Raw genomic sequence first — 19,984 nt, 5'->3', positions numbered from 1 at the left:
TAGCAATATTAGATATTGTGTGGCTTTGATAGTATCTTTAGCACACGTATTATCAAGGGCAGTTTTTAAAAATTTGCTTTTCAGTATCATCCAGTATTTGTTATATTTATATCATTATATGATTTTATTTGATAGCAGCAAATATGATATTTTTAAATATTAAATTTTAACATTTTTACTTACATTTTTTCCTTGGAGGAGAATTCAGTACATGTAAGCAGTGAAATCCTGTTTTCTTTAATTTAAAATTGTCAACAGGTGTTGTTCTAGAAACATTCCAAATGCGTAAAACACCCACTTGGGAATCTAGTCAGATCAAAAGAAAAGCATTCTTAGTACATTTTATTTGAAACAGAAAATGCTGAGATATAAAAGCAATAACAAAATTTCAACTTGCCAGATTTTTAACACCACTTACTGACATTCTTCACACAATATTCTATAATAATACAAAGAAGCAGCTGAAATGATACTCATCCCTTAAATTTTTGGCAGGTTTTTTTTTTCTGTTCCAAATTGCCTTCTAAGCTAAGAGGCTGCTTGCTTTTGCAGCTTCACCCAGAAAAGACAGTTATGACGATTTTATCACAATAAAGCACCCAGTGACAACGTGCTCTAGGAAAGCCAGTCACAGAAAACTTTCTACCCCTGCCATTAACAATCCCTCCTCTTCTGAGACGTTTGTAAACTGCTTCCTTGCTCACCTGCAGCCAAACAAGGACTAGCTGATATGCCTGAAGAGTAACTAGAAAACCCCCGGCTTCCAAAATTCCCACCTTAATAAGTTACTCCAGAAACAAGACTGGCAGTTCCTCAACTGATTAAATGCAGAATTACCATATGACCCAACAACTGCTCTCCTGCATACACACCCCACTGAATTACAGACATGTCTACATAAAGCCTGCACACACAAGTTCACAGCAGCATCGTTCGTAACAGCACAAAAGTGGAAACCATCTAAGTGTCTATCAACTGATTAACGAAGGAACAAAATTTGGCATATCCATACAATGGAGCATTATCCATCTATATAAAGGAATGAGGACTCATCCACACTACATCACGGGTGAATCCTGAAAACCTGATGTTAAATCAGAGAAGCCAGACATAAAAGGCCACACACTGAATGATTCAATTCCTGTGAATCTAGATTATGCAAATCACAGAGACAGAAAGCAGATTAGTGGTTAATGTACATACATGTGTGACTAGGGAGTGCGTTGGGGGTCATGGAGACTGACTGTTGATGGGTACAGAGTCTACCAGGGGGATGAGGAAAGATTCTGGAGGTAAATGGTGGTAACAGTTGTACAATGCTGTGAACACAGAAACAGCTAAACTGTAAGCTTTAACTTGGTGATTTTTATGATATGTGAATTTCATCTCAATAATAAGGACAGTAATAATAATACATAAAAATACAATTCCCATGTCTATCATTAATTATATCGTGTGCATGATATATATATTATATAATATATATAATTATATAAGTCAATTAACATATATAAAAGAATCTGTCTACTTCCATGTGTAGTTAAAGTACTTAAAAAATAAAAACTTCTTTTAAAGCTGTTGAAAGGATAAAGATTCTTTTGTCTTTTATTTTAGACTTAGCAAATATGGGCAGTATTTGCTGAAATACTGAAAGTACTCAGTTTCTCTGAACCTATGTGAGTGGTAAGTCACTCACATAGTTAACTCCTAATGACTATTTTAAATTCCTCATCTTCCCATCCTCCATCACTTCTTAGATTTGCTGACTGTCTTATAATTAGGAAAACATGACTCAAAACTATCAGTGAAGCTAAGCGACCTCTCATTCATATAACTTGTTCTTCTAGCCAGTACCTTTATTGCCATCCAGCCATGGCTGAGACTGAACTGCTGTTCCCTTTTGCATATACACAAACCCAGACATGCACACACATGTGTACATACATGACATATTATGATTTTTACCAGAAACCTGAGTCTTCTTTTCATTTTTATTTGTCATTATGTTAATGATACACAATAGAAATAAAAGTAAACCTGGCATTTACTGTAAAAAATGGTAATATTTGAGATATTAATGTCTTATACAAAATCAGTCAATCAAAGAGTACAATTTCCCTGACTCAATTAAAGAACATGCACATATGTGAAGCTCTGGGGAACGAGGCCAAGTTACCTCCAGTTACGAACATCCCAGGAGCACTGGGAACCCAGGCCAGGCACTGCACGGACGCCGCGGCACTGGGCAAACTGAACGTCGTGATGCAACAAAGTGACTCGGAATCCACCAGGCGAAGTCCATGATGCAAATTAGCCACGAGCAGATAGTCAGTAGAGAGCGGGTCCCACTCCAGGGCTGACACGGGATCCTCTTCATCTGTCCCTTCCAGAGATTCGGGTCTCAGCACATGCTTCTGGCTTTTATTACCTATTCAGATGGAAGGAACATGATTTTCAACAAAATTTCCAAAATAAGACTAACAACTGAGACCATCTGAATTTCCTCTTTGCAGACCACTGATCCCAAGAGTCCTGGAATATAGGTCTGGCATTTCTATGTGGAAGTCATAACTGACATGTGGATGCAGAGGAATTAAGAGTTTGTCCGAAGGATGACAGGGAAGCCACAGTCCATGGGGTTGCAAACAGTCAGATATGACTTGGCGCCCAAACAACCAAGGATGCAGCTGGACAGAACGGCTTTGCTTAGGCAATCCCCAGTATCCTGGATATCTTTCTATTTGCTACTGAGAAGCTGTTAGGAAAAAAAAGTGGAAAAACAACCCACATGATCTTGTCAACAATTACAATTTCATTAAGTTACAATAGCATAGGGGTAGGGAGGTGCTCACCAACAGGAAGAATATTGTGTTCTGATTGAAAGCACAGGCTCTGGACGGCTGCCTGGGTCCAAATTCTAGTCCCAAGATACTGAATATCTGTGTGCTCACTTTTTTATTCTATGGTAGAGAACACGACGATACCAGAGGTCTTTTTTTTTTAAGAGTAAATGAGTTAATTGCCTTGAAGTGGGTGTATGATAAACAGCATCCCAGTATTTACAGTCATCTGTCCTCATTCATACTATCATTTGCCACATCGTAATTCACTCCTGGCTACTAGAACAAACAGGCAGCCAGAAAAACAGGGAGATGAAACAAATGAAATTAAGTGAAGAAAAGGACCAGCAAACAATCCTCTTATTTCTTCCAAATTATATACACACTGGTGATAATGAAAAAAAGGCTTTTGCTGATATACCACACGGGAACTGCAATTAAATGTTCCTCTCGTTTGCAACAGAAAGGCAGTGAAACAGCTAAGTTTAGAGATTACAACCTTAACAGAAGTACCAATTATTCCTAAGTATCATAAACTTTAAAAGAAGTGCTTACTCAAAAAATAAGATAATTGAAAGATACCATAGCTCTTCCTGCAACGTCATCATTACATACTGTCCTCCAACATATCAGATTATAAAAGCAACATTACATAGGCACTATGCCATCAACAACATTTCCAAAAGGAAACAATGAAAATTTGATTAGTGCATATCCCTGGAATAACACCAAAGTCAATTTAATTAAAACATTTCTACTATGAAGTTTGAAAACAGATTTTCTAATGACCTGGTTTTGTCTAAGGATATAACCTGAAATAGCTAAAGCAGTAGTTCTCCACCTCTTTTGGTCCTGCTGCTGCTAAGTCGCTTCAGTCGTGTCCGACTCTGTGCGACCCCACAGATGGCAGCCCACCAGGCTCCCCCGTCCCTGGGATTCTCTAGGCAAGAACACTGGAGTGGGTTGCTATTTCCTTCTCCGATGCAGGAAAGAGGAAAGTGAAAGTGAAGACACTCAGAAGTGTCCGACTCTCAGCAACCCCATGGACTGCAGCCCACCAGGCTCCTCCATCCATGGGATTTTCCAGTCAAGAGTACTGGAGTGGGGTATCATTGCCTTCTCCCTCTTTTGGCCCTAGAATCCCCTATTAATATGAGAATTTTTTTTCCATTTATTTTTATTAGTTGGAGGCTAATTACTTTCCAATATTGTAGTGGTTTTTGCCATACATTGACATGAATCAGCCATGGATTTACATGTATTCCCCATCCCGATCCTCCCTCCCACCTCCCTCTCCACCCGATTACTCTGGGTCTTCCCAGTGCACCAGGCCCGAGCACTTGTCTCATGCATCCAACCTGGGCTGGTGATCTGTTTCACCCTAGATAATATACATGTTTGGATGCTGTTCTCTCGAAACATCCCACCCTCACCTTCTCCCACAGAGTCCCAAAGTCTGTTCTGTACTTACTTCTGTGTCTCTTTTTCTGTTTTGCATACAGGGTTATCGTTACCATCTTTCTAAATTCCATATATATGCGTTAGTATACTGTATTGGTCTTTATCTTTCTGCCTTACTTCACTCGGTATAAGGGGTCCAGTTTCATCCATCTCATTAGAACTGATTCAAATGAATTCTTTTTAATGGCTGAGTAATATTCCATGGTGTATATGTACCACAGCTTCCTAATCCATTCATCTGCTGATGGGCATCTAGGTTGCTTCCATGTCCTGGCTATTATAAACAGTGCTGCGATGAACATTGGGGTGCATGTGTCTCTTTCAGATCTGGTTTCCTCGGTGTGTATGCCCAGAAGTGGGATTGCTGGGTCATATGGTAATATGAGAATTTTTACATGAAGTCCAATACAGAATAAAGTGGTGCTTTTCAGACTGAAAGGGATCAGAAGGCTTGAAGCCTCAGCTGGACCACCTGCCAAGATGTCCCACCCCACCCCTGCCCAACACACACAAAGAAATTCACAAACATACTAAGCAGGGTTTAAAAATCACTGCTTCCAAATGATGGATGAACTGCACTATTGTGGGCAGTCCTCCATGATTATTTATTTCTTCCAAGTGAGATAAAAGCAGGACAGCAGAGAGGTTGAGATCACAGTCTGCTCTGAGAACCCAGAGGACAGAAACACCATCTGTGGTGACAGTCACTCAGAAGGGAAGGGTGACCACCCCTCAGGACAAGACCTGATGCTGTTGGTGCTAATGGTCTCAGAGTTTCAAACTCACAGTTTAGAATGCAGTGTCAGAACTGAAAAGTGGGGCTTCCTTCATGACCCATTAACTCTTGCATATGTAAGGAAAACACACCACAGGGCTATACTGATGTTCTGTGCACGTTAATTGCTAAACATCCTACAGAATAATGAAGTCAAGGAATCTGTATGGGGTTGTTACGGGTTGAATTGTGTCCCTAAGAGATGGTGAAATGTACTAAAATGTCTTATAAATAAAATTTACTTCTAATAGTTATTTGGAATTGGAATAGTACTGGATAATATTTGCAAACTATTGTGCTGTGTGTGTGTGTTCAGTCGGGTCCACCTTTTTGCAACCCCAAGAACCGCAGCCGGCCAGGCAACTCTGTCCGTATGATTCCCCAGGCAAGAATACTGGAGCAGGTTGCCACTTCCTTGTCTAGGGGATCTTCCCGACCCAGGGACCAAATCTCCATCTCCTGCATTTGCAGATGGATCCTTAACCACTGAGCCACCTGGGAAGCCCAAGCACAACTATTATTTAAAAATTAAAATACTGTTAACTTTCTGTGCCATGTAAACATGAAATTACATATATTAATAAGAAAAATAAAATCGAAGACATCTGACTAAAAGAAAATTCTTACCTGGTTGAAAAATTGACAGACTTCCATCAATATGACCAAAGGCGACTTTCCCCTTTTTCTGTGTATGCCATCTGAACATGCAGACATCAGACAGGAAGCTGTGAGCATCTTTGTGCACAGTCACGCCACTGTCTGGTCCTGAGATGGTCCAGATGAACAGCGGGCCTCTGTGGGAAGCAAACGCCACGGCATCACCAGCATTCCAGCACCAGCTAAGAGAGGCAGGCGTCCCTGGAGTAAATTCAATACAGGTACACAATAGATGTGGCACAAGATCATCCCATTCAATATTATCTGCATCCTACGCTTCCAAGACAACTAAAATACAAGGTTATGTTCATTATTTAAAAAAAAACTACCTCTTACTTGGGAATTTAATTTATAAAGTAACCCTAAAGACTACAAGGAACATGCGGAGAGTACGTCTATGATGAAAAAGTATACCTAGTTTCTGGTTTAAAACTACTCATATGCTCATATGCTTCACATACTCAAAGAAACTTAAGAGTTCTTTCTTTCTTTCAGGAAACTATATATTGGGTTGCCCCAAAAGTTCATTTGGATTTTTCTAACTGGAACAAACTTTTTGGCCAACCCAATATTAAAGCAATGAATTCTTACTGTAAGCAATGAAAACGTACAATGAGTTTTTTTTGTGCATAAGACCTAGTTTAGGTGATTCAGGTGTATAAATTAGCATGGGATACAATTTCTGCTTTAAAGGATATTAAATATAAATTGGGGTTAAGTGTTATTCTCTCAGTTGAGTCTGAGTCTTTGTGACCCCACTGATTGTAGACCACTAGGCTCCTCTGTGGGATTTTCCAAACAAGAATACTGGAGTGGGTTGCCATTTCCTCCTCCAGGGGATCTTCCCAACCCAGGGGTCAAATCCAGGTCTCTTGCATTGCAGGCATAAGGATTAAATGTATGAAAAGTTAAATGCTACTATACGCATTTAATTCCAAACCAAAGTTAATGCTACAACTACAGTCTTATCAGGAGTTTAGACTTAAATTTTAGTTTTGCCTTAAATTAAATGAGTCATGTTACCTAAGCCCATTTCTTTATCTATAAAATGGATCTGACTAAAACTAGCTGACCACCTGTTTCACATGAATGTTAGGGCAAGAAAATACAATGATGTATATATAACCCCTTTTAAAACTAAAAGACAACATACAAAGGTTAATTATTAATCTCTTATAATTGTCTCACTGAGAAAACTATCTCTAAATATTGTTTTGATATTTATTTTTGAATTTTAATGTTATATTTAAACAAATTATCTGGTGTTGATTATGTTTTTTAATTGATCAGTGTACTAAGTCTGATTATTTCATGAAACTGTGTTTTGGTTTGTACGCATGCACACACACAACCATGAATCATGACATGAAATGTGTTTCTTACATGGACTTTCATTAGAAAGCTTGGAAAACACTACTTTAAAACCTGAGCTTATTGAAGTATAATATTTTGCTTATTGAAATAAAAATATTTCATTCAATGAAGTAAATCCCAGTTAAGAGATATACCTTTCGTATTGTCAAGTTTAGCAATGACTTTTTGTTCTGCAACATTCCAAATGATCACTAAATTATCAGCACTGCCACTTGCAAACAGATCAGGATTATGTGGACACCAAGAGAGAGCTGTGATTGTTTTCTTATGTTCAGACATAATTGCGTGGAGTTTGAATTCATTATAATGGTGATCCAACTAAAAAAAATATAAATAAAACATATCAGTGCTTCTTTTTAGGTAACACACTTTCCATTAATAATCACATTATTTTTTAAAAGCTGCACACACGAAAATGAGTGTGCCTAATAACAAGATATGAGTATAACTCAAGCTTTGGTCTACTTTCAAGTGAATTCAAATGTATTCAATGGAACAAAATCCCAACCACTACAACATTGTAAAGTAATTAGCCTCCAACTAATAAAAATAAATGAAAAAAAAAAAAAAAAAAAAACAGAGGACCATTCCTGAAAAAAAAAAAGAGGACTGACATTAAACATATCAATTTTAAAACAAGCAAAAATAAATGTACATTTAAGTATGCATAATTCAGAGATTTATTATATTTTCTGTAGCCCTATCTATTTATGAGGGAAAAATACCTTGGTCTTGAAATAATTTTCTGCAGTTTTTAACTTGTATTTGAATAAAAAAATGTACGTTAAGTAAGCCAACAGCTCATTATTGCATTATTAAGATATGCGAGGTTTGCAAAGCAATGGCATCATTTGGACCTGTTTTATGTTATTGCTTCTTGGAAAGGGCATTATGTTGTTTTTACATGCAAGTGGACAAAATGAATAGCCTAATTTCCCTATTTCCTTTGTAATTGTGCCATTAATTAGTAGATCAATTCATCTATCATTTCTAACATGTTTATGACATACTGTTATATACTGTATTTGTATTTTGTCGAATCTGGTTTTTCCCTTGAACACGTAACGAACCTCTCACAGTGTTATATGGTACTTTTTCAAATCATTATTAAATTATCTATGAATGCCACCAGTCTTTCTTTAACCATATACTTGCAGTAAAATCTTAACTGCTAACATAGTCGCCTACACCCAACACCATAAGCTTGTTTAAAGATATAAATGCATTTTCTGTACATGGAGGGATGAACAGGTTTACAAGTTTTAAAGTAGTTAGTGATTTAGGTTACCAAAGGTAGATAATGCAGATGCAAAGCATCTAATAGAAAAAACTGCTGCAAAAGCCACTCGGTGGAAGACTCTATAAATGCAAGTGCATGAAGAAGTCATTCTGCATGTCAGTGGTCCTGTCTGACTTTAAAATTACCCACGTGGGCTCTTGAGCACAATGCAGAAAACTGAAGTCAGGAATTGCAAATCAAGAGTTAATTAAATATTTTTATTAACGAAACTGCAGACTTTAATAGCATTTCACCAGCTTTTCAAACTTAATTAAATATTAATCTTACCTGAGAAAATGGAAAATTGAAAAGAGTCAGCATTCTTTTACCTGATAAACATAGATGGCCAGGGTAGCACAGTATGCAAACCTGTCCTCGCTGGCAGCGCACACGTCTCTGTTCCACGGCTGACACCCAGCGGCCAGCAGTCCCACCTGCCTTACCTGGGACATGTTCACCTTGAAAAGCAAATTCAGAGGAATGCTGGTCATCTCCATTATTCAATAAATCGCCTCTTCGTTGTTTTATATCTGTGTTCCTAAATCCTTATCTCTATGCCCTGAAAAAATGTTCTGCTAGCACTATTAATCTCAGTGTATGCTTTCAAAGAATAGGAGCTGAAATCTCCAAATAGCAACAGACATCAGGGCAGGCCATTTCTATTAGGGAAGTGAGATTATAAAATAAATGACTAATGACACTTGATAGAGGGCTGGGAATCCCACCAGCAGTGACAGGGGTCAGAGTGAAACGTAAAGTGCACATTCCTATCCAAAGGGTCTAGTACCACTGACCCTTCCCAAAGAGACAGATACACCCAGAATTTCATGTAAATGTACCAATTTTTAAATACTGGCAATTCATTCAAGGCAGCAAGCTCAAACGTAAAACACTGTGAGCCAACACAGTATTGGGAGTATTCTCTGTCTCAGAACTTGAGTTTCACATTGCCTCTAGCATCCTTACAAACACTATCTGAGGTACATTAGGCAGGAACAAAAGCTGGGTTACCAGTAGTCTTCACTGTGAAGAGGGGACAGAAGGAAACTGGAAATTACAGAATATACACCGTTTATATGGCAGGGGAGAGGATTTGAGAGTAAACAAGCCCAGTCAGTTATGTTAATTCTCATTTATTTAAAAAACTACTTTCTTCTTTATATCTCTTCTATTTCATAGTTCCACTTCCTGAAAAGATCTCTTTTTTTCACTCCAATTTTTTCTTTCTTCACCCCATTAAATTCCCTTATTAATTTCATTAAATTCCCTTATCTGAGTGGAACTAGTGATACATTTCCCAAAAAAGTAAATAATCTGCAGTGAAAATTAGCATAACAAAAAATTGTGCTTTTGAGAGCTTACAAGTATAAGAAACTGCTACAAATACCTGGTTTCTTCCTCCCCTAATGACACCAAGCATTCTTGATAAATAAAAAAGAAATACACACTTTTTCCCTTTTCACAATGTTACAGCAATATTACTTTTCACTGAAAATATACATGATTTCAACTACATGTGAATTAAATAGGCTTTTATAGTTTATCCTTGGGATGTAAGGTTTGTGTATAAACAAATTTTGAGTTTATATTTGGGAAAGAAACATTAAGACTGTCTGCACCATTTTGCATTCCCAACAGACAAAAATGAGAGTTCCTGCTACTTCACCTTCTCACCGAAGTTAGTGGTGTCAGTGGTTTAGATGGGCCAGTCTAACAGGCATGTAGCAGCATTTTATTGTTGCTTTAATCTGCAATTCCCTTAATAACCTGTAATGTTGGACATCTTTCCATAAGCTTGCATGTCATCTATCATCTTCAGTGAGGTGTCTTTTCAAGTCTCTCACCCTTTTATTTTCTGCTCTAATTATTTCTTATGTTCTGCTTACTTTGGATTCAATTTGTTCTTCCTTTTCTAGTCTTCTAAGGCAGAATCTGAGATGATTGATTTTGTCGCTTCCTTTTTTTCTAATAAATGCATTCAATGCAATAAATTTCCCTCCAAGCACTCCTTTTCCTGCCTCCCATAAATTTCCTTAAGTTGTACTTTCAGTTTCACTTAGTTCAAAATGATTTTTAATTTCTCGAGAGTTCTTCTTTGATCCTTATGTTATTTAGAAAAGTGTTGTCTTGTCTAATCTCTAAGTACTTGGGGACTTTCCAGCTCTCTGTTACTGAAATCTAGTTTAGTTCCATTGTCTCAGAGCAGACACTATTATTTCTATACTTTTAAATTTGTTAAGGTGTGATTTTGGTCCAGAATATGGTCTATTTTGTCAATCTCCCATGTAAGTTTGACAAGAATGTGTAATTTGCTGGTGATAGATGAAATAGCTGATAGACATCAAATTACATCCAATTGCCTGAAGGTGTTGCTGAGTTCAACTATGTCTCTACTAATTTTGTGTCTATTAGATCTGTTCTGACAGAGCAGTATTAAGGTTTCCAACTATAATAGCTGGACACAGATAAACATCCCTGCCGTATCTGACTTTGGTGCCAATCCTTAGTTAATCTCTTTCAACTGTGCTTTTTCTTTTTTTGCTTTTTAGCGTGCCGTGTAATTTTTTGTTGACAGGAGGACATGATGTCACTGCCTAAAAGAACTGTGGCCAGAAATAGGTTTTCAGTGTTGTGATGTTAAGATGACTGTGCAGTCCATGATTATAGCTAGTTCTCTGTCTTCCAATAAGTCCATGCCCGTGGAGTGGGAATTCCACCAGTACTCTCGGAGATTTTCTTCCCCTAGGTAGGACAGGATGGTTAGCAGGGGCTGGTTCTTTCCCTTCTCCCAGACAGGTTGGGTGCAGATAAAACCTCTGCAGATCAGGCTCTGGTAAAACAGAGCAGCCTTGTTAAGAAGAAGGATGCTCTGACATATTTCAAAACAATTCCTTTTCCTCTCCCCTTGCCAGAAGCATGTAGGATTCTTTCTCTGATATTTACTGTGAAAACCTAGTAAAAGTCCTGGAGACAAAACTCAGAAAAGGCTGTAAGCCTCCTTATTACTGGGTCCCCTGGGAGTTTTTCACTCTGGGACTTGATACACGAGCCTCCAGCAAGTCACCAATTACTGCTGAGGTTCTCCACTCTGACCCTGGTTCCCACCGAGGTTTCTGCGGGTGGGTTTCTGCTCTGGCACACTGCGCTTCTCCCCATAAGCCTGTCTCTCCAATTTGGAAGCAGCAGTTGGCCTGGTGACTTTAAGTCTCTTAGGAATCTAAGAAGGAGTTGTTGATTTTTCAGTTCTCATTGTTTCGTTTTAGGCCACAGTGAGGACTTCTGAGCTCCTCATATGCCAAACTAGAAACTATTAAGTCCTTCTGCTAACTATTTATTTAAAAAAATAAACTTCTAAATCCATGCTAATATGTTTTTACTTTATCATGTATCTTGATTTACTTCTTTTTAATTCCTAAATTCAGGTAATATAAACATTTCAATATTTTCATACAATTGAGTCTGCTGTGGTATGTTCCTGGGCAGCTTTTACAAGTCTTATTATAGTCCAACAACTTAAAGCCTTTAGAATTCAGAGTTGAAGAACTTTTCCAAACCAGCCATTAAAATAATAAACAGGAAAAAGCAAAATGGCAGCTTCTTTAAAAAATTAGGGTTTTTGAATGAGATACTAAAAATCATGGATTATTAAAGATATGAATACTATCATATCTACAAATCTAAATTATTTAAACTGCTAGTATTTGAAACTTGTTATTTTTCAAAATTATCATAATATATATATATATATATATATATATATATATATATAACTTTTATTAAGTGATATCTACAACTGCTGAAGAGACAAAGTGTCCAGAAGCTTTTGATATCATGGTCAGCATGAAAGGTTAATCAGTTAGTTATTCTGGATCACTGAAAATAGAAAACATTCAACTGAAGGCCCATTTCAAAACACACATTTATATTTTAAATACAAATCCTACAAAACACATCACACATATAGGTAATCCAATATATTTCAAATGTATGTGACAGGTAGTTTTATATGTCTGATAAATATTATGTACTCTTTTTATCTGTACTTAAGAGGATGTTTCATTTTTATGTGAACCACCTAAGTATTTCCATGTCCATCCTAAACATCTGCTGTTTCAGAAGACGCTGTCTTTGTGGCCCAGAAACAAAACACACACGGTGAAGATGAAGTACTAAGGTGCAGTTCGCGGATAATGCGGGTTTCCAAAGGAGTCAGGAGGAAATCCTGAGCACTGTCACCTCACAAGCAACTGACAATGTCAGCAGTCTGGCAACTGCAGACCTGCAGAAATACTATTTTTATCTTTTTCATTTATCTTTTCAACCTAAATTCTATTTTTTGTTTCAGTCTTGGATGAAACACTCGACACATACATTGTAATTACTGTGAAGGGTTAAGTGTATAAAATGCAAAAACACAAGTTATAAGAATATACCTGAAATAGATATGTATAACAATAAAGCTCATCTCTGCACAGGCAAGATTACAATATAACATAACCATGAAATTTAAATCCAGCTAGAGTTACAACACTGTCAAAATTAGTTATAAAACTAAGTTAAAATCCAGTGCGTATACATGTGCCCTGTTTGTAGAAATATATACATATGCTATACATATTAATTGTATCAAATTTATATAGCAAGTCAAATATATTTGCTATCTCATATCAAATATATTTATACCAAATACATACATTTGACATTGAATATATATTCACATCAAATATATTTTGACATATATATTATGTCATATATTTCTATATTTCATATCAAATATATTTATACCAAATACATATTTGACATTGAATATATATTTATATCATACATATTTTCTATCAAAAGCTATATTTTATGTCAAATATATAAATATTTTTGATATTTTATATCAAAGTATAAAGGTCAACTTAGTGATGTTAAGATAAAACTCATACTTGTATGTGATTTCTCAAACACTCATTTCTAAATTATAATTTTTTTACTTAAAATCAACTTATCTTTTCCAGTAAACATTAAAAAAACAACTATGGAAAAATACGGCATGATGAATGCTCATTATATAGGATATATATGCACATACATATCATCTGAAAAATCATACGGTGGAATTTTAGAAGAAATTAGATAACCATGTTTCAATTTTCATTATTTAGAGTACAATGTTTCATTGTCATCTAAGTCTGTATAAGAACAGATTAAAACTTGACCCAAGAAAAGCTCAAACTCATGAAAAGGATATGGCAACTTGAGGGTTGAACTACATCTATGTATGAGAACAGGTTATTCTTTTAAGATGTCTCAGAACAAGAAATTCACTAATAAAGGCCAACAGTGTATTAAAGGGCAGACTGGAGTTATGGTGGAGAGAAAGATATTGAATCTTCACAAAAACCCCATGAGCTGCCTTAAAAATCACTATAAAAGAACACATAATTTTAGTAAAAAAAAAAAAAAAAAAAATTAAAAAAAAATCAGCCACCCCCCCCACACACACACAATTAGACTATCATCCCCTTTCTTTTCCACAGAGGAATATACAGTCTGCACTTGAAAAAGAGCCTTCTGTCTGAACATCCGAAATGCACTGTTATTACATTTAAAATACACAACACAAAAAAGGATGCTAGAGTTATACTGTGTGTACGTCTGTGTGTGTGCGTGTCTTGGTGGGTGGGTATGTCCGGGTGTCCAGTGCAACTTCAAATACTGCTATTAAACTCACACGCTGAAACATTTCTATCACTTATGGGTAAGGCTGGAATTCAGGCTAGTAAGCTACCCACTGACTCTCAGCCTCCCTTATGAAGAATGCTTTAGAATCCACAACACGAGGATTATTCTCCAGAGTTAGATATTTACTGCCTCCAGAGATGTTTACCAGCTTGTTTGAAGCTGAAAAAGAAATCTGCAACCAAAAAACCCAAGAGGCTTAAACTGCTGAGGATTTACAACTAAAAAGATAAATTAAAAGATACAATTAAAAGATAAATTAAAAAGATAAACTAAAAGATAAATTAAAATACTGAGAAAATATCTTTGATTGATGTGATTAGGAAAGCACCCTGAAGAAGTAAGGAGAAAGAACAATTCAGTACTGTGTAACTTTAGTAATATATGCCCTCAAGCCGCTGGAGAAGGAAATGGCAACCCACTCCAGTGTTCTTGCCTGGAGAATTCCATGCACAGAGGAGCCTGGGGGGCTACAGTCCACGGGGTCGCAAAGAGTCGGACACGACTGAGCGCTAGCACTGCCCACAAACCACAGTGGGGAAAAGCTGGTAAAACTGCATGAAGATATTCTGTCTCTTTTGTTCCACTCATGAATGAAAAGTAAAATCCACAAATTGCCTTCATTTAAACAATCAAGGGATCTTTCATTTAAAAGGTGAACATAATCAAAGAGAAATCCTATGTTATTCTAAACTAAACCCATGCTGATAAGGTATCTAATAAAATGGCAGTTTTCTGCCATTGCAATAATAGATCAGAATAGCTATGCTATGCCAAAGTTGCCATAGTAACAATGCAAATCCCTTTGAAACATAATTAATTGCCTAAAAATTTATCAAATGGAACACTCACTCTTCTTCAGAACATTTTTTTCATTTCCTTTTACAATATTATAATACATGGTATTAGCACATTTCTATCATGAAATGTTTTTCCTTAAGTAAACAGACTTTCTTGAAATTATTTCTATTTTCATCCATTAATCTCATTAGAAAGAATTCTATTTTATCTTTAAAGCCTAAAGACAATCTGAAAATACTAAGAATTCATCTGAAAACAGGATAGGAAAAAAACACCTTTCTTCAATTTATAATGATGACTATTCTTATATGTTATCTTTTTACCTCTGCTATTCAATCTATCAAATAAGTATCTTATTTATCCTCAGAATACTGCAGTGCAAAAATGTCCACAATATAAATGACATAGAAATACAACTGCATGAGAAGTAAAAAAAACAAAACAGAAAATTATAAATACAACATAAATGTATCTTACTCTTTGTAGTCCTTCATACCAATCATCTTGCTCAAACCAATGTGAAATGTAAGTCATCCAAGCCATAGAACGTTTCTACTTTAATCAAGGCAATTGGAAACCAGCATCAGAACAGTCCGCACCTAAAGTAATAACAATGCGTTTCAACCAAACGGGTTTACCAAATTGTCTCCTGAAATGTTGCTCAGCATGAGAAGCTAGAAGTACAAACACATTTCAGCTGCAACAGCTTTAATGATTTAGAAATAACAGTATCTGTAAAAATAATGTTAACCAGAACACGCAAGCCTATAGTCAAATAAGAAATAGATCACATAATAATTATGTTGTATAGTACTAGTGAATGCTATGTCAAATATTTTGTTAGGCTTTCAGTTTTCAGTCTAAAAAGCATCTTGGATTTAACTTTTGCAAGAAATAGGTAAATTATTTCTAAAAGTAATCAAGTTAAAAGTAAGGAATTCAGAAGAAAACACAAAACAACAAGAAACAGAAAATGTGTTCCGTTCTTAACATCAGCAGCTGGATATAAAACTAGAACAAAGCCCCCAGGTTATAAGGGTACAATTGTTAGGGGAAGCACACGGATTGAAACCAACCAGCCCCGGCCGGCACCATAGTAACCATTTGCATGAGTTACCATTTGCATGAGTTGTTTTAGGACAGGAGGTCCTGGTAAGGAACGGGGAACTAATAAGCCTCCACCAACCAGAAGAGTTCGGGAAAGGTCAAAAGGAGACACCACCTGTCCGATCATCTCCCAGAATCCTCCTCTCTGGCATCCATCTTGGCTGAACAAGGCGTGCGCCACCAGGAAGGACTCTGAGTCAGAATGATTGGCTAAGGACAACCCAGAAACTAATCCCATCACCATAAAACCCCAGACTGCGAGTCATGTGACAGAGCAGTTTTCCTGGGTTCCCTTACCCTTCTGCCCTCCACCCTGGCGCCTTTCATTTCCGAGTGTTAGACAAGAGCCCAGTTTCGGGCCCTGGAAGGGGTCCCCCTTCCTGCAACAAAATGACAAGGCCGATCCAGTGTTTCCACCTGCTGGCACCTTTGAGAGGAAAGCCAGTTAGCTGACTGCCAACTGCCCACGTGCGTCAAAAAGTTAAGCACCTCACCTAACAGAGTGCAGAGCACACAGGGGAATTCCGAAGAGGGAGGAGCCCAGCCACCGGAGAGACCGAAGCGACTAAGGGCTCCCCCGAGACGAGGTGTGGCCAAGAGGGGAAGCCACCAAGGCGGGCAGGAAGGGGTCGGTAACACTGGGATGGTCAAGGCTTCATGGCTGCTGTGACCAGAAAATCAGTTTAGAACTGCAGGTCCCTGATGGAGCTGAGCTGCCCTCGCCTGCAAGATCGCCTCAGGCCTCAACGGGGTGCTCAGGAGAAAGGGGCGCAGGTCAGACCTTGTCCAAGCACTCGGCCGCTGGGAGCCGGCAGGCGGGGAACTCGGCCTAGGTCTCTGAATCCTCCTCTCAAACGAAGCACAACTCCTCAGCCAGGAATCCTTCAGAGAAGAGACACATACCCTCCCTCCCAGGGACGACGAGGAGGGCGGAAACGCAAACTTCACGTGCCTCTAGGGAGGGACAGACGCCCCCTCCCCAAACCCCAGAGCGGGGAGAAGGAAGAAGAGCTACCAGCCCTGCCCCGCCTGAGGCCGGAGCAGGAAAATGCCACAGGCTCCCATCCTGAGCCAAGACAAACCCGGCTCCCTCACCGGAGAGAGGCAAAAGGGTCTCTCACTCAGCACCCGCCGCAGGGGCCAAGTGGAGTCCGGCTGCCTCAAGGAGGGAGGAAGACGGGGAGACACACAGACCTCTCTTCAAAACCAGATTCCCCCCAGTCACGGAGATTAAAAATCACAGGAGAGTCACATACGCTAATTAAAATGAACCACACACAATGAAATGAATGAACCACATGATGTAATTGGCCTGAAAGTCACACATAAATATCACAGGATTTTATTCATAAAAGTTTAAAAACAAGCAAGGTCAATCTATGCTGTTAGAAGTTATCAGAGAGTTTTCTTCAGGGGAAAAAAGGCAGGCATGACAGACAGGAGCCACAAGGGGGAATACCTAGGATGCTCACGGGTGCTTCTTTCATGCTCATTATGCTCACGTGCAAATTTGCAGCTACACAACAGTAAAGTGCACATTTCAGGTATATAATCAGGTATATAATCTAAATAAAGAGAAATTATACACTAAAAGTCCACAGCACTGCTTTCTAGTATTAACAAAACTAAGAGAGGAAAATAAACTGAAAAGAACTTGTCCACAAGTAGGTAGGTACTGGATAACGGCTACATTTTCAACCATCCCTTGGACATTTTCATTTATCTTTTCATTTCCCCCTGGAGTTTTCTGCCCCTTTATGGGCCCCAGTCATTATATTTCACAATGTGTTAAGTCTCTCTCAGAGACATGCACTAATACTTCTTTAACTCACAACGAGTTTTAGAAGCAGTATCAGGGACAAGCAGGTGAGGAAGGTTGTCACAGGAATAATCTCAAAACAGGAAATATGTGAAGACCAGAGTCTACTGAACAAGGGCAGGGGAATGAGATGGGCTAGGGTAAGGATGTGTATTGGGGTCCACAGGAAAATCAACAGAGTCTGATGACTTGGCCATGATCGATACACAATGGATGCTTGTTAATGCCATGCCCATAATAGATCCTCTGAGTCCTTAATTCCCACTATTCCACAGGAGTGTTCCCTGAGCAATCTCCCCCAGCTGGCTCCTAAATGCTTGCAGAGATCTGTAGAGACACACAGCTCCCATGCCAGCATTTCATGCTTTGACCAGACCTTCCAAGATATTAAATAGCTACACCCTAAGAAGCTGTGAAAAGAAGCGAAGTGAAAAGCAAAGGAGAAGGAAAGATATATCCATTTGAATGCAAAGTTCCAAAGAATAGCAAGGAGAGATAAGAAAGCCTTCCTCAGTGATCAATGCAAAGAAATAAAGGAAAACAACAAAATGAAAAAGACTACAGATCTCTTCAAGAAAATTCACGATACCAAGGGAACATTTCATGCAAAGATGGGTTCAATAAAGGGCAGAAATGGTATGGACCTAACAGAAGCAGAAGATTAAGAACAGGTGGCAAGAATACACAGAAGAACTCTACAAAAAAGATCTTCATGACCCAGATAATCACAATGGTGTGATCACTCACACTCACCTACAGCCAGACATCCTGGAGTGTGAAGTCAAGTGGGCCTTAGAAAGCATCACTACGAACAAAGCTAGTGGAGGTGATGGAATTCCAGTTGAGCTATTTCAAATCCTAAAAGATGATGCTGTGAAAATGCTGCACTCTATATGCCAGCAAATTTGGAAAACTCAGCAGTGGCCACAGGACTGGAAAAGGTTAGTTTTCATTCCAATCCCAAAGAAAGGCAATGCTAAGGAATGCTCAAACTACCGCACAACTGCACTCATCTCACATGCTAGTCAAGTAATGCTCAAAATTCTCCAAGCCAGGCTTCAGCAATACATGAACCGTGAACTTCCAGATGTTCAAGCTGGTTTTAGAAAAGGCAGAGGAACCAGAGTTCAAACTGCCAACATCCCTGGATCATCAAAAAAGCAAGAGAGTTCTGGAAAAACATATATTTCTGCTTTATTGACTATGCCAAAGCCTTCGACTGTGTGGATCACAATAAACTGTGAAAAATTCTGAAAGAGATGGGCATACCAGACCACCTGACCTGCCTCTTGAGAAACCTGTATGCAGGTCAGGAAGCAACAGTTAGAACTGGACATGGAACAACAGACTGGTTCCAAATAGGAAAAGGAGTACGTCAAGGCTGTATATTGTCACCCTGCTTATTTAACTTATATGCAGAGTACATCATGAGAAATGCTGGGCTGGAGGAAGCACAAGCTGGAATCAAGATTGCCGGGAGAAATATCAATAACCTCAGATAGGCAGATGACACCACCCTTATGGCAGAAAGTGAAGAAGAACTAAAGGGCCTCTTGATGAAAGTGAAAGAGGAGAGTGAAAAAGTTGGCTTAAAGCTCAATGTTCAGAAAACTAAGATCTTGGCATCCGGTCCCGTCATTTCATGTCAAACAGATGAGGAAACAGTGACTGACTTTATTTTTCGGGGCTCCAAAATCACTGCAAATGGTGACTGCAGCCAAGAAATTAAAAGATGCTTACTCCCTGGAAGGAAAGTTATGACCAACCTAGACAGCATATTGAAAAGCAGAGACATTACTTTGTCAAAAAAGGTCTGTCTAGTCAAGGCTATGGTTTTTCCAGTAGTAATGTATGGATGTGAGAGGTGGACCATAAAGAAAGCTGAGTGCCAAAGAATTGATACTTTTGAACTGTGGTGCTGGAGAAGACTCTTGAGAGTTCCTTGGACTGCAAGGAGATCCAACCAGTCAATCCTAAAGGAAATCAGTCCTGAATATTTATTGGAAGGACTGATGCTGAAGCTGAAACTCCAATACTTTGGCCACCTGATGCGAAGAGCTGACTCATCTGAAAAGACCCTGATGCTGGGAAAGATTGAGGGCAGGAGGAGAAAGGGACAACAGAGGATGAGATGGTTGGATGGC

General features: G+C 38.4%; 1 protein-coding gene across 6 annotated transcripts in view; it reads right to left on the bottom strand.

The window, feature by feature from the left end:
* WDR17 (WD repeat domain 17) overlaps positions 1–19,984 on the bottom strand; it is a 64,329-nt gene that overhangs the window by 37,281 nt on the left and 7,064 nt on the right. For 2 of the 6 annotated variants that reach the window (XM_065947286.1, XM_065947290.1), the window contains exons 2-7: positions 15,392–15,513; positions 8,716–8,844; positions 7,242–7,425; positions 5,704–5,934; positions 2,177–2,428; positions 184–306 (exon numbers count right to left, since the gene is read on the bottom strand). In XM_065947286.1, coding sequence (XP_065803358.1) covers positions 184–306; positions 2,177–2,428; positions 5,704–5,934; positions 7,242–7,425; positions 8,716–8,844; positions 15,392–15,457 — 985 coding nt within the window. In that variant the 5' untranslated portion in view covers positions 15,458–15,513. Of the gene's footprint in view, positions 1–183; positions 307–2,176; positions 2,429–5,703; positions 5,935–7,241; positions 7,426–8,674; positions 8,845–15,391; positions 15,514–15,990; positions 16,011–16,136; positions 16,207–19,984 lie in introns of those variants that run through there. The other 4 variants (XM_065947287.1, XM_065947288.1, XM_065947289.1 and 1 more) reach the window with 4 other exon arrangements.

Source organism: Muntiacus reevesi, chromosome 10 (genome assembly GCF_963930625.1).
Source record: "Muntiacus reevesi chromosome 10, mMunRee1.1, whole genome shotgun sequence".
In the NCBI taxonomy this organism is placed as follows: domain Eukaryota; kingdom Metazoa; phylum Chordata; class Mammalia; order Artiodactyla; family Cervidae; genus Muntiacus; species Muntiacus reevesi.
The sequence above is the reverse complement of the archived record's forward strand: the minus strand, read 5'-3'. Positions and strand labels throughout refer to the sequence as shown.